The sequence below is a fragment of the Rhea pennata genome, chromosome 4 (assembly GCF_028389875.1).
Source record: "Rhea pennata isolate bPtePen1 chromosome 4, bPtePen1.pri, whole genome shotgun sequence".
Lineage (NCBI taxonomy): Eukaryota > Metazoa > Chordata > Aves > Rheiformes > Rheidae > Rhea > Rhea pennata.
Window position 1 is genome coordinate 16,715,571 of NC_084666.1, and position 14,261 is coordinate 16,729,831.

Consider the following 14,261-nt stretch of genomic DNA (forward strand, 5'->3'; position numbering starts at 1 on the left):
AATTTGAATCTGAACGTGTGAACCTCTCCAACTGGTATAAAATATATCAAAAATTAAAGGATTTCAGATTTTTCCCCAGTGCAAATCCTCTTTCTTCTACTTTCATCCCTGAACAGTATCCATGAATTTTGGCCATTACTCCAACATCTCTTTATGGGAGAGGAAAGGCTGAAAGATTGCAGCAAGAAGGTCTCACCAAAGTAGACCATGTTAATCTGTATGGCAAAGCTATCTCATTACTATATCTGCTCAGATACATATAATTCTGTGCATTTATCCCCATTTGCTATATTAATATAGTCCTGCAAATTTCAGGGATTACAATGAAATTTCACATTTTACATTTACAAACCAAATAATCTCTGCTTTTCCACACTGATGAATTATGAATTAGTGGAAAACTAACTTTTGTCATCATTTCTTCAGTACTGAAGCATCTGTATAAGTTTTCCTTGGAAAGTGAAATTGATGCCTACTTAGATATCTGAAAGGCACCTGAAGACATCAGTGCTGCATTTTAACAGTATATGCAGAATTTATCATTAGCTAAATATGCCTTCTGATGTCAATCTCTAACCTAAAGTTTTGAGCTGAAATTTATTTCGTTCTTGGTTTAAGGATTCCAAGCCATCTTCCATGAATTCTCCCATTATTTCTGGTGTGAAGAGAACTTAAGATGCATTGTAATGCTTAAAAGCACTTTATAAGTCTAGTCCATCTACTTAAGTTTGACTAAAATCCACTTATTGAGTAATTCTGATTTGGTTGCCCATTTAAGCTATCATAGACATTTTCTCAGATTAACACAGAGATGTCATTCTTAAAGAGTTAAACCCAAAATGCAGTGTAATGATTTGTTTGTTGCATTAATGTCAAAGTTCCAATGCATCACCAGCTCTGCTTGCTGCAATTAACACTGCCTTTCCTTAGTATATAGAAGTGCCCTTTTATTACTTTTTCCACAGCAACAAGAAGTTCTCAGGTTTTAAAATAATTTTATAAATAGTTTGCTTGGCAGGACCTAACTGAACACAAGAAATGATTATGCTTCATAATTGCACTGTTAAGCCGAACCTTCACTGTATTTTGTATTTACGATCTTTTTCCTTGGTATTTACTATTTAGATAAAATACTATGCAGTAGATCTTTCATTTAAAGACAATTTTATTCTGAGTAGTTCAGATACATCTTGAAAAGATTTTTCTGATGACAAGAATAACTGTCTTGACTTACTGTTTAACGTATGAGCGCTTTCTTATGTATTCATTGATAAGTACAAGTTTTGAATTCTGTTTGCAGATGTTTAATAAAACAACATAACTGGGAAGGCAAGCTTCCTGTAAAGTTGTCATACATTTCCAGGAATATCCTTACATTGGATGAACCTTCAGGAAAAGTAGCATGTTCTGGAAGCATGGTTTTATAATGCAAAACGGGACTTTTTCCCCAGTCTATTTTCCAGAAAAGTGATACTGCAGCTCTGCCACCAGGCTAGAGACTCACAATCCACCACCTTTTCCAAGAGGCAAATTAGAGCTTACTGCCTACTTGACCTGACACCAAGCCAAGTTACTTGTAGAAAGAAATTAATATTTGTTTGCCATTAATAATTTAAGTTTTTAAATAAATATTTATGTGCCTTTTTTGGCAACTGTCCATTCTGGTAGCATCTGCTGTCCCAACAGCTCAGTATCCTTAGCTCATTGATTAAAAAACCACCCAAAAAAATTAGTCAATTCTGTTTCCACAGATAGTAAACCTGTCTATCTCCAACAAATCTTTCTTTGAAGACCTGTGTTTTAAGTCTGAACTGTCTTGGCTTATATCTTTTTCTTCTCCATCAGGAGTTGTTAGAAATTGATCAGAATTGCTCGTTACAAGTAAAGATGGCATATTCTCTTTCTGATGCACAGGCTGATTTGTAACTGACGTAGATCCGTTTTCATCTGTGAAAATTCCTGTTGGAAAAGGAGATAGATAATTAAAAGATAATCATAGATGTGACACAGACATACTGATGCATCATCTGACACAAACTGATATAACATCCAGATTCATCCAAAGTTATCTAGAAAATGAGATGCATCCAAGCAGCAAAAGCAACAGAAGAATAATCTACGGAAGTTAGGTAACTTTATTAAAGTACCAACTCACTATCTCTTCTTAGGTTTACAAGGAGAACTTTCTTATTAACCACTCTACTTTTCTAAATTGGTAAAAGAATAAAAATGAATTTTATGGAAGTTCAGAGAAGAAGCAAGAGCCTAAGAAGCAGATTATGCAAGATATATAAAAGGATACAAAAAACCAAGCAGCCAGATGTTGCACTCTGCTTCTTCTGGCTTATGTACTTACTTTTGGTGGCTTACATGGAAAGATTTTCTACAGTCACTATGTAAAGCACACATTTTCAACTGGAATGAATAAAAGGAGTTTCTCTAGAAGAAACTAAATGTGTCTAACCCTCTACATATGTGCAATAAACCTGACAGCTCTAAGGAGAGCTAATAAACAACTTGGACTGTGCTACACTTATAGCACTAGATTCTAAAGCAGATCATTGAAGATGTCTATTTTTATTGCAGGATTTTTGCCTCTTACTTCAACGGAATTCAACACTGGCCCCTTTAACTTAAGATACTTGCATAAAATCCATATGTTGTTTCTATATTTTAGTATAATACTAAAATACTTAAAATGCATAGGAAAGTGAGGAGATCACATTTTATTACTTGTTTGCACCTCTTAAAATCAGGAAACTGAAAAAAATCTGACTAATGTTGAGAGTACTGCAGACAAATCCAAGAAAACATTATTTGACAAGAATAGTAGCAACTGAAACAGCTATTTTCAGAGATACATCAGCACTATATAAACTACTATAAAAAAAAAAGAAACTTTCTTCCTTATAGTATCACTTCACAGTATACCACCTTCTGCTTCTAGGCAAACAGATTATTCTTTTGACTTGTATAAAAGTTTAAGGTACTGCATTTGCATCAAGAATGGAGAGAAATAATGCTAACTGTAAAGCTTCATTACAGAGAAGTATTTTCTAACCAAGCAACTTCCACAGAAGTAACTAGTCAGCTTCAAATGATTACCAATGATTAGAATTCCCATTCTTCAAGAAATTTGAAACTTTATCCTCCAAAATTTTAAACTGTTTCTGCAGAAAAGGGGGAAATTCTCAAGAAAATAAATTAATTTACATTATAAGCTTCTGGAGAGTGGACTACAGATTAATCCCCTTACGCTTATTGTAGCAATAAATTGGCACAGAGTTTGCACCACATAAACCTCGTAAGTGGGGCACAGGGATTAATCAATACTACAGAGCCTAGCAGTAATGGAGACACAGAAGCTGGGGAAGCAGAAATCATTCTTTTACATAATTGAGGTTTCCAGTAAATAAAGACCCATTAAAAGGTATATATTATTGCAGAAACTGATGAAAGCTCAATTTTTAACACTGATGAAAGTTAAGAATAGTCTAAATAAAGTTAGCAAAAGCTTATTGATTGCTACCTTCTAATTAAATTTTTTCCATTTGAGGGAATAAAAATCTCTGCTGACTGACCCGGTAAGCTTGCTGCTGCTTCAGCTAAAAACAGTCTTCAGGATTTACTTACTATGAGTAGTAGGTTTTTCAAGAGTCAGTCTTCTAAGTATGGCTATTAAGTTCCATATCTAAGTATCACATTAACATGTTTAACTAAAACATTATCATTATTAGAGTCCTCTACTGAAATGCAAAAGGCATTCAGACCGATACATATCACATTCTTTCATGAAACTAAAGCAACTCTATGAATTTAAGTTATCAAAAAATTATGCATTAAGTTTCAGCCTGCTGAGATTTGACAGAGTTCAGATACAGGGAATTATGACTAAAACACTGACAGATTCTTAACTCTGCTATTGCTGGCGCAACACTATGACAACTAATAAGCACCTTAAATTTCAAGCTGTTCAAGTCTCTGGCAAGCAATGGAGCAAAAACAATAAAAGCCTTATTGTTATGTTCTCTAGGGCTCTCACATTGAACTCTACACAGAGAAGATACACAACTCAACTCAGCTGACTGCAACAATGAAGGTTTGTTTTCCTTCTATAATGTGTCACAGGAATATAATATAATGCCCCATTACATTATTAACAAGCAGTGTAACAGTACTTTAACAGCTAACACTGAGGACCCAAACAAGAAAAATCACACTGCACAACAGACTTGAAAGAAGGGTGTTCTCAGAAATCATATGAAATTCCTATTCAGATTTCATAAAGTTTTTAATTCTTTCCATTCATTAGCATTTTAAATTATACCCTATTGTGTACCACATTTTATATTCATTTCCATAAAAAAAATGCATGGAACACTTCCTCAACCTGCCAGGTAGTGACACTTAAATATTTTACTTATTTGTGTAGTGGTATTTTCATACATGCTACTGTTCCAATATTTCCATCTTCTTCATGTATCAGAGTGGAACCTTTTAGAGATGAAAATCTATACCCAAAAGGAGAGACATCAGCTAGAAGCTCTATTATATTTAAAGACTTGTGCTCACAGCTGCTATATTGTACAATCAACGATCAGCAAGGGCCCATTGTCATAAACAATGTCATACACCTTATTTAATATTAAGTTTAATCTGCAAGCAATTTGTTTCATTACATTTGAAAACAAAACCAAACAGTTACATTTACCTTGGGTAGATTTAAATTTGCTTTGCGGTTTACTGACTGGCTTCCCTGGGGTGGCAGTCACGACAGGATTTAACAATTTCTCCTCCATTTTTGCCTCTTTTACATACTGACATGATTTCCCCAGCAAAACAATACTATTAAGGACTTTTAGAGATATTAACCTGAAAAACAAAAGGATTTACTGATATATTTGCAATATCAAATAACTCATAATAAAAATAATTGCATATAGTTACTAGTGTCTCAGAAGGATTATCTAATAAATTAAAAACCTTCAATAGCAAGATCAAAAACGTAACTTCCTTTTCTCAACAATTTGTTTCAGACTTAATGCTTTAAAAAAATAGAAAATCCTTTTATCCCAGAAGGCATTTAGAGGAAAATGTCAAGTTTTATACTGTTTATCATTGTTCAACAAAATGACTAAAAGGACAGTTCAGCACCCATTTAATACCTCAAATATTTAAACACAGAACTAGAAAATGCCCTTTAAGGAGCAAGTCCACTATTAAATGTGCTACTGTTGAAACTGTGGCCTTCAGTGTTGCCCAGCCAAGGATCACTAGTGGACTAAAAGCACAAGAACTCTCAAATACCTAACTTTAATAAACTGCAGGAATGTTATAATAAGTCCTTCTGCATATTACAAAAGACAGTTCATAAAACTCAACAAATACTAATAGGCAGCACTGCATGGTCCAGCTGATAGCAGATTCTGTTGTCATCAATTTGCAGCATTACGTTCAGCAAATCACTTAAGTCCCTTAGACTCATCTTCTCATTTGAAGAACAGGAAGGTTTGTCTACCATCCAGTGCTTTAAAATTTATAGCTTGAATGGGTTTTGTAAAATAAAAGTTCTGTTAATGTTACATTACATGCTAGGCCTGTAGCAGACCAATGTCCACTCCGAAGATGAAAGCACAGCAAGCTCACTGCAGTACAGCACTGAAATAGCTACCTATCCTCTGCAGGATTAGAAAAGAAAAAAAAGGAAAAAAAAAGAAAAAAAAAAGGCCTCTCTACAGATACCAACCAAAAAAAGAGATTCAAATACAGTCTAAATTCATTCTCCACTCCCTGAAAGTGCTTATTTTAGACATCGCTGTAATAGGCTAAAAAGATGACTTGGAGATAAATGAACATTTTCAGATTAAAATCCATGGAGTGGGTCTAACTGCTTAATCATAAAGGGACCCAAGCATTCTTCAGCAGCAACTGTGCTATCTCTCACTGCATTAATGTATTCAGAACATGTCAAATAGGAAAATGAAGTACCCAGTATTTCTAAGGGAATTTTATGCAACACATTCACTTTCAGAAATAAGACATTGAGAGAAATGGAAGAACAAGCACAGCAGACCATTTTCAGTGTTCAAAAGAAGCTGTCATTTCAGTATCCAAGCAACCATAAAAAAGATACCATTTTATACAAGTTGAAAGCCATGGTTCTCTACAATCTTATTAGGTTATGAGGACAGATTTTGCTACTGAGTTGAGAGCAGCTCTCCTCCATTTTTAATAAGTTTAAGCAATATGTGCTTAAACATATGTGCTTAAACAGTTTTAACATCTCATGGAAAATTATATAGAAGTTTCTAGTGATTCTCCCCTTTTATTTTCCTTGACCCACCCCAGGCTCAAGTTTCCAGATACCACGTAAATCTGAAACTGCTCAAAATCCTAGAAAAAGAAAATTCAGGTTCCAAATGCAGGGCAAGACTCCTGAGTATTGTAATATACAGCATTGTTTTTGCTAAATATCAATACAAAAGACACAACTGAAATTTGTGTTCAGAATACAAATACAAATGTAGGAGCTGAGTTAACTCAAAATCTGAAATCACAGTAGAAGCTGTATTTTCACTTTTCCATGGAGTGAGAATAAGTCACAGATGTGTTTATTCTTGCAACCTAAAGGTAAAACTCTCAAACTGCAGGCCTGAATCCAGTCCACGACATCTTTTTGGTCTAGAGCTCTGAACCTGGTCCTCATTGCTGCCTCTTCACCTTTTCTAACAATTCTCCCCTCTCCTAGGAAACATACTTGTCCTTGATTCCAATCTGTGGCACACTACAGCTTCCCCATGGATGCAACTAGCAACAACACTTTCAAAGAGCAGCAATTTATCCTGCACGCTAATACCATTACTTCTTCCTGTTCTCCAAGCCACAGAGACTGTGAAAATCCTGGACTGGCCACAGAACTGAAGTAGCAGATGTAGGAGAATATTACATATATTGGGGAAAAACACTGAGCATATGAAGGTGCTGAACCTGGTACACCATAGCATGAACGTGATTATCAGGGGCTAATGCTTTCAACTACTTCGGGCCAGCTTTGAGGAGAACATGGGCCCTGCACACGCTAGGCTGGGAAAGACCCTCAAAGTATGGTAGAGAAGTGTGACAAACAGTTTAATGTTTGGTCTGTTTACAGCATCTTAAGGTCCTAGTTACCTATGTTAAAGAAGAATGCCTCTACTCAGAGGTACGCAGGACACATCAGCCCAAATCCTGCCTTTCCTTCAAATCAAGGTCAGAACACAGAAGGGAGCAAGTTGGCATGACTTATCTAGTCACAAAAATAGGTAGTGATCCCACTCTTCTGAATGGATTTTTTTTTTGTTTTGAAAATAGTGACCTCTCTTCCAGTGAGCCTGCAGAACCCTCTGCACCAGACCTAGAAGTCTTCCACTTCTGTCTCATTCCAAAGTCTTGCTGTCTTCAAGTACAAAAACAACTTGATGGGGCATTAGGAGGGACAGTTTCTGCAATTTTGAGCAGGTATGTATAAACACAGTGTGAATTGCCATGTGGATCACTGCAGAATACACTTTGTTCTTTGTGCCACAGCAATCCGAGTCGCTTAATTCTTTACAGTCAGTTTTATGGGCATTCATTCTTTGCTCAACAAATTTCTACACTGCAATTTAAATTCCATATTACACAGACTTCTAAGCATCCTTACAACAACTGTTTGGCTATAACTACCCTCACCACAAATTATTATAGCACAGAATAACTCAAAATCTACCTTAAACATCTTTACTAAATCTTCTATATTAAAAATATGCATATAAAATGCTCTATTTAAATTCAGATGTGCGTAACTGTACAAGGATGACACCATACAATCTTGCCCACGTACCTTAAAAGGCAGATTTTTGCCTTTTCTTGGCCACAATATTTATTTAAAGCTAGCTGTATCAACAAAAGTTCTCAAAATCTGATCAAATAATGGTAAGTACTTACCCACAATAGAACAGCACAACACAAGCATAAGCTAAGACTCCTTGTACTTTTATTGAGCTTGTTACAACTCGAATTAGCTGTTTTAAAGATAAAAGTTAAACAGTTAAACATAAACCATGCAACTTTTAACAGAATATTATAAAGGACTTTTCACATGGGTAAGTTCAAGACAAAAATAGAAACATTAATTGTAATTTACTGTTTCCATTGATAGCACTGATTATTCAAGATTCTGGTTTGAATAAATATTATATTAGCATCTGTTACTAATTAACTTTGCAGACCAGTTTTAACTTTGCCAAAACAACATTTTGACTTTGAAATAACGTAAACCAACAAACCTCCAAGAAAAATAAATAAAACAGTAAAGTGTGAAACACTGGTTAAAATAATTCGAATATAGCATCATTTTGTAGATGTAGTGCATAAATCCCAACCTGCTGTCTCAGTTTTATTGCCGTTTGTGGTGGTTAGAGTTCCAGGTTAGCAAAGTATTTCAGTTTGTGTTAAATCTATTATTATTCAAGATAACATTTAAGAACACGATTAACTTGAGAAAGGCATTTCAATCCAATTCTGCTTGGAAGTACTTTAAAAAAAAAAGTCTAAAAAAATCATAATGATCATTTTGGGTTGGTTCTGCTTTTGTTTTGTTTTTTTTTTTAATCCTGGATAAAAGCTAGATAAAAAAACCTGTCCACAGTATCTTTCCCCATCTTCAAAGGAAAACAATGGATTAAAAACAAAAAACAACACACACACAACCTCCCCCCAACCTCACACCGCAATTTACGTGGCTAGTCTTCCAGGAATATTGTGAATTAACATTTTTGCTGGCAAAGCAAGGACACATTCCCACTATCGTGGCAACTACTGCTTGTCTACATATGCGTAGAGAGAAAAAATCATAGCAATGATTTTACAGAGTTTACAGAAAACATTCTGCAATAGTTAATTCAGAACAGAGAGCACACAGACACCATTCCAATAATGAAGTGATTCATTTTGTAACAGCATGTCCATGTAACAGACAGGGGCAAGTATTTCAGAATCATTTATGCTACAATAGCTCAGAAGTTCAGTTTCCCCATACAAAAGAAAACTGAGCCATTGAGCATAACATTGCAGGGACAACTACAAGGACTTTTATAAAGAATCTAAAAAAAAAAAAAAAAAAAAAAAACAGTGCACTACTGCTAACCTTCTGGCAGCCAGCTGCTTTGACTATTCTGAGTGAATGAACAGGATACTTGCCAAAAGGAATAAATGTTTAACAAGCACAGATGTAGTGCAATTCCACTGCAACAATCCAAGTGCTTATAAATTCTGTAATATTAATCTATATTCAGCCTTTTATGTCAGGCTGATGAACAGTAACATATTCATGAAATCACAATTAGTATGTGATGTAGGTTATACTGAACGCTAACTCAATCTTGTAGCACCCCTTCAGTTATTTAAAAAGGTGATTTTTTCTTCCTTACGACAAAGTGAGCTAGCTATCTTACAAGCATGTGTTTTCAAAAACTGAGATACTGACAGAAAATGGTGGTAGGAAAGAAGATATGACTTACTAAAACAGCCAGTGGAAGAGGAATAAAACCCATTCTTCTGGAAACTGAATCACTATAATCTGTATATGCCTAAAAAGGGGGAAAAAAGAGAAAAAATACTGAACTATTTATACAAAGGAATGAGCTTATTTTAGCTTGGCACATCTTCTAGATAAATATCAAATCTCTGCTAATAAACACTACAGCAGTATAAAGTGTACTTATTCAACTTTTGAAATGTAAATGCAGATAACTATTTTCACACAAACAAATAATACTAATATGACTGGTAAGATTAGCTACAGTGCTCTAAATCAAGAGCAATTAGAGTATAATACAAAGCTCTAAATCAAGAGCAATTAGGACACTGAATCCAAACACACTATTTCATCTATACAGTATAACTAGCTTATTTAAAAACTGTTTTTGTATTATCTCGACTTTGATCCTCAAACACTAAACAGATAAACTTCCAACACGGATAAAAATACAATTATGCATCACAGTAGTGATTTTAAAAATCATTCTACAAGCACCTATAATTAGCCTCAAGATATCTGTCTTAAAAATCATTTAAGAAGTGTGTTTAAACTTGCACTCAAAACAACGCTGCTTTGCATGACAATTTTCATGCAGTATTGAGATCTCCTCCATGCTGGAATTAGGTAGTATTGTAAAGGCTCATTTTCCTCAGAGGGTCATTAGAAAAGTAAGAATTTTAAGAACTACCCAACTGATTCTTTTTATTAAAAAAGTTAATTTGTGTGGTAACTGAAGTAACTGTGGTCAAACTTTTTATGAGGTACAGCTACTGCATTTCTAGAAATAGCTATTGCATATGCCCAGGAAAGCTACATAAATTAAGTAATAAAGTTCATTAATAATTAGGGTAATGCAAAGCTCTCATCCATGAAAGATGCATTCTAAATAGTCTTCCAAAAACAAGTACTAATAAAAACAAAGAACTGTTTTTTCAGATCTGTGTTCTGTAAGTAACAATAACATAGAAACAACATGCATGGTAAAAACATTTATACTCTAAACATCTGTGCATGCTATGTGTGAAGAAATAGTAAAAATTTCTAACAGACACTGTATTTTGATATACTGTAGTTAAAAATAAAATGGGAAGAAACGTCATTTAAAGTTATCTCAAGAAAGTCTTGTTTAGCCTACTTAATTCCCACACATTTCAAAAAAATGTCAAAGTTATTCATCCTGACTATCAATGTATTTGAAAGTCTTCTCTCAAAAATAAATCAAGTAAAGCAAATGGCCTGAACAATAGGATAAAAATGAGAAGAATATAATTACAAGGAAGTACTCATACTATCTCATTAAAACAAACACACAACCACCACCCTCCGCCAAAAAAAACAAAAAACAAAATACAAACAAAAAAAAAAAACACACACCATGAACAGGGCACAATGTCAATGTTATAGGAGTGAAAGAGTTCTAAGCATTTTTGTTCTGGTATTTTCCCACAACGTTAGTTAATAAAAGAAAATGCCTTTATTTTCAGGCTTACATTTTTCTGTCGACTGCTAACAAGGTCAAATGCAAGACTGGCTCTGTACTCACTGTAGACCTGGAACAAATCCAGCACATCAGATGTATGATTAATTTTTGTTATCACACTATATAGAAGCAACAGAGTTTTATTAATGAAATATTTCTGTAGTAAGAGTATTACAAGTGCTTAATGCATTAATTTAAAGTCAGACCTAGTTTTCAGGAGGTATAACTGCATCCTTCACCCACAGATTAGTCTATATTTCTATGATAAGATAATTTGAGTAATTTTTAGTGTATACACAAATACATGTATATACAAGCAACACAGTAAAGTTTTAGAATTTGAATGAGACTTTATAATTTTTTTAAACCAATTTTAGCATAATCAGTAACACTACAAAGTGAGAGAAGTAATGTTCACCTTTTTCATGCAATTCATTTGTTTTAAACTACATAAAGACAGCACTGGGATCAAATTAAACACATGAACAAATTTACTAATAGACTAAGCAAAGGACCCCTTGAAATAGGGTACCGCAACAGGAAGGTGAAAGCTGCTTTCTCTTTTCTTTTTAAAATCACTTTGCATATAAAGACAGCAAAGTATCTATTTTAAGAAAAAGCAAGGCAGCTTGCATTACAGGTGCTCAAAACTTCTGAAAAAAACATCAGGCCTAACAGCTATAAATCTTTAAAACTTTGTACAATAAAATAGAAAGCTTGTTAAATAAACCTTGCAAAAACTGTCACCCCCCACAGCTGTTTCAGCACACTGAAGCATGCTATATTTTTGGCTAGCATGACTTCATTATTTCTCTTTTCTGCACTTTCTGTATGAAAGTAGGGCATGCATAAATGCCTCTGGCATAAGGGAGCTTATTAAATATATCTATTAAACTTGTTTCTTCAGCACACAACACAGTTACTTTAGAGATGCTGAAAACGATAGCACTTCCAAGTTTTGACCTCATTTACTGAAGAGTGGTTTGAATAGTGAAAAAACACTAATTCATCTCTCCACAGATTTATGAAGTGCATTTGAATTAACATATCTGTGTTAAAGACAAACGGCCAATGTATCATGTTATGTTACTACACAGTAAGTGACCTCATCAACTACCTTAAAAGAAGAACTGCATGATATATATCCTAAGAAATTACACAAACAGAAAACAAAGAGCTAACCTACTTTATCTTAGTGCAGCAATAACAAAGGAAAACATTCCTCTCTCTAGATTCTACTTTTCACCTACAGGCAAGATTCAGCAACCTCAAATTTTTAAGTCTGTATTTCAAGCCACAATCGTTTTTGTTTAGAAAAAAGGTACAAGCTCTGTGCAAAATATTAAAAAAGTAAAATTCTGCAAATGTAAATAGCAATTGCTTCACAAAATGATCTGCCAGTTATATGAATTGTGACTATTATGTGAATTGTTACATGCTCATTTCAACTAATTTATGAATCTGGAACTACTAATTTAGAAGCAAAGGTGTTGCTGCACATTAAAGACATCCTCAAAAGCATACTGTATCAGGAAATTACCCCCAAGAATTCCCAAATGAAAAAAATCCTGCATAAAAAAGTAACAAGATTGAATCCAGAGTAGAAAAATGTAACAATCTTAATATTAAAAAAAAATTATCAAAATAAAATAGCATTCAGCATTCCAAACAGAATACCTACATCTGCTGTGATGTCATTGAATTTTGTTATAAAGGCATGTTTCACAATATCCACTGCAATTTCTGAAGCAATCACCATGCAAACATCTGGGAATAACACCCAAAGATGATCTGAAAGTTGGAAAAAGCAAGTCAGATCATTTAATTTGACACCAATACTCAAAGTGAGAGTTACAGGACTTGTGCTCAGCAGACAGTAATTCTCAGTCCAAAAGAGTATCTGCAAATTTACACCACCACTCAGCAGTTACTGTACAAATTCTCTCTTATCTCATGATTGCTCTAGAAAGATTGGCACTATGCAGTTATGCCACAGCTAGGATTAGATTCTACAGCCCTTAAATTGTACTGGTACAGGCAGCCCACAGAGGTTGTGGAGTCCCCTTCTCTGGAGATATTCAAAATCCGCCTGGATGCAACCCTGTCTAACATGGTCTAGGTGACCCTGCTTGACCAGGGAGATGATCTGTATGATTATTAGATATCTCCAGAGGTCCCTTCCAACCTTACCCATTCTATGATTCTGTAAAGATTTATCTTGACCAGGAAGAAAATCTTTACATGTATTAGGCAGCAGGTACTCAGTGAATAGGAAAAATAGACAAAGCACTTGCAGTTAGCCTCTTGGATGCTTAAGATTTAGGTTGATTGGTAACATTCAGTCAAAATACATCACACAGATATGGGCTCAACGTTATTAAACTAAAGTTTTAATACTCCTTATTAAAATAGAATTGAATATTGACCCAATGTTTATTCAAAACAGTAGGTATTATTAATATTAAATTACAAACAAGTTTTTTAGAATATTGCACTTTTTCATCTCGATAGCCTCACAAAATAAATTTGTCTAGGTGTCACTCAAGACAATGTTTGAAACATAACTATGATTCTTCGTAGTGTAATAGCGCACTGATTCCATCCCTTCTGATAGAAGCATATTACAAGAAAGCTAAGGTCTGAAAAATGAGAATCTGAAGTATTTCAGAAATCAAGATTCCTCAATTAAGAATCATCTTTATCAACAGTCTTTCAGATTGCCAAGGTAAGTAAGAAATATAGCTGTCTTAAAACTTTACCTACACCACAGGAATTTGTAACTGTGAATTTTATTTTTTATACCGCTTTACTTACCTGGATTCCATGAGAACTGCTCCATATTTCTTAGACATACTATTAGTAGCAGCACATAATTTGTGAACCTCTCCTTTATATCTAGTGGAGGAAAAAAAAAAAGAAAAAAGAAAGCTGTTAAGTCTAAACATTCATTCATTTGTTTGCATATATAGATATGTATGCATATTTATTCTGTATCATTTATTAAATCTTAGACCGATGTTTTCCACAGGTTATTTGATCAGATTTTGAAGACAACACACCTGCCTCATTTCAAGTAATTTGCACAGCAAACACACTTTCTACAGATATCAGGTATCAAAATTGTTATATTCTAGAACAGTAGTACAAAAAGGGGCCTTAAGTGAACTATCACACCTCAACTAGACGATTCCTATTGGTCTTTCCCAGAGCAACCTTAAAAGG

General features: G+C 34.2%; 1 protein-coding gene across 5 annotated transcripts in view; it reads right to left on the reverse strand.

Annotated features, from left to right (window-relative positions):
* Positions 1–1,147: 1,147 nt before the first annotated feature.
* Positions 1,148–14,261, reverse strand: part of TAPT1 (transmembrane anterior posterior transformation 1) — a 44,784-nt gene continuing 31,670 nt past the window's right edge. For all 5 annotated transcript variants that reach the window (XM_062575364.1, XM_062575363.1, XM_062575365.1 and 2 more), the window contains 7 exons: positions 13,854–13,934; positions 12,721–12,830; positions 11,050–11,109; positions 9,540–9,608; positions 7,966–8,042; positions 4,712–4,872; positions 1,148–1,959 (listed from right to left, as the gene is read on the reverse strand). In XM_062575364.1, coding sequence (XP_062431348.1) covers positions 1,730–1,959; positions 4,712–4,872; positions 7,966–8,042; positions 9,540–9,608; positions 11,050–11,109; positions 12,721–12,830; positions 13,854–13,934 — 788 coding nt within the window. In that variant the 3' untranslated portion in view covers positions 1,148–1,729. The remainder of the gene's footprint in view (positions 1,960–4,711; positions 4,873–7,965; positions 8,043–9,539; positions 9,609–11,049; positions 11,110–12,720; positions 12,831–13,853; positions 13,935–14,261) is intronic.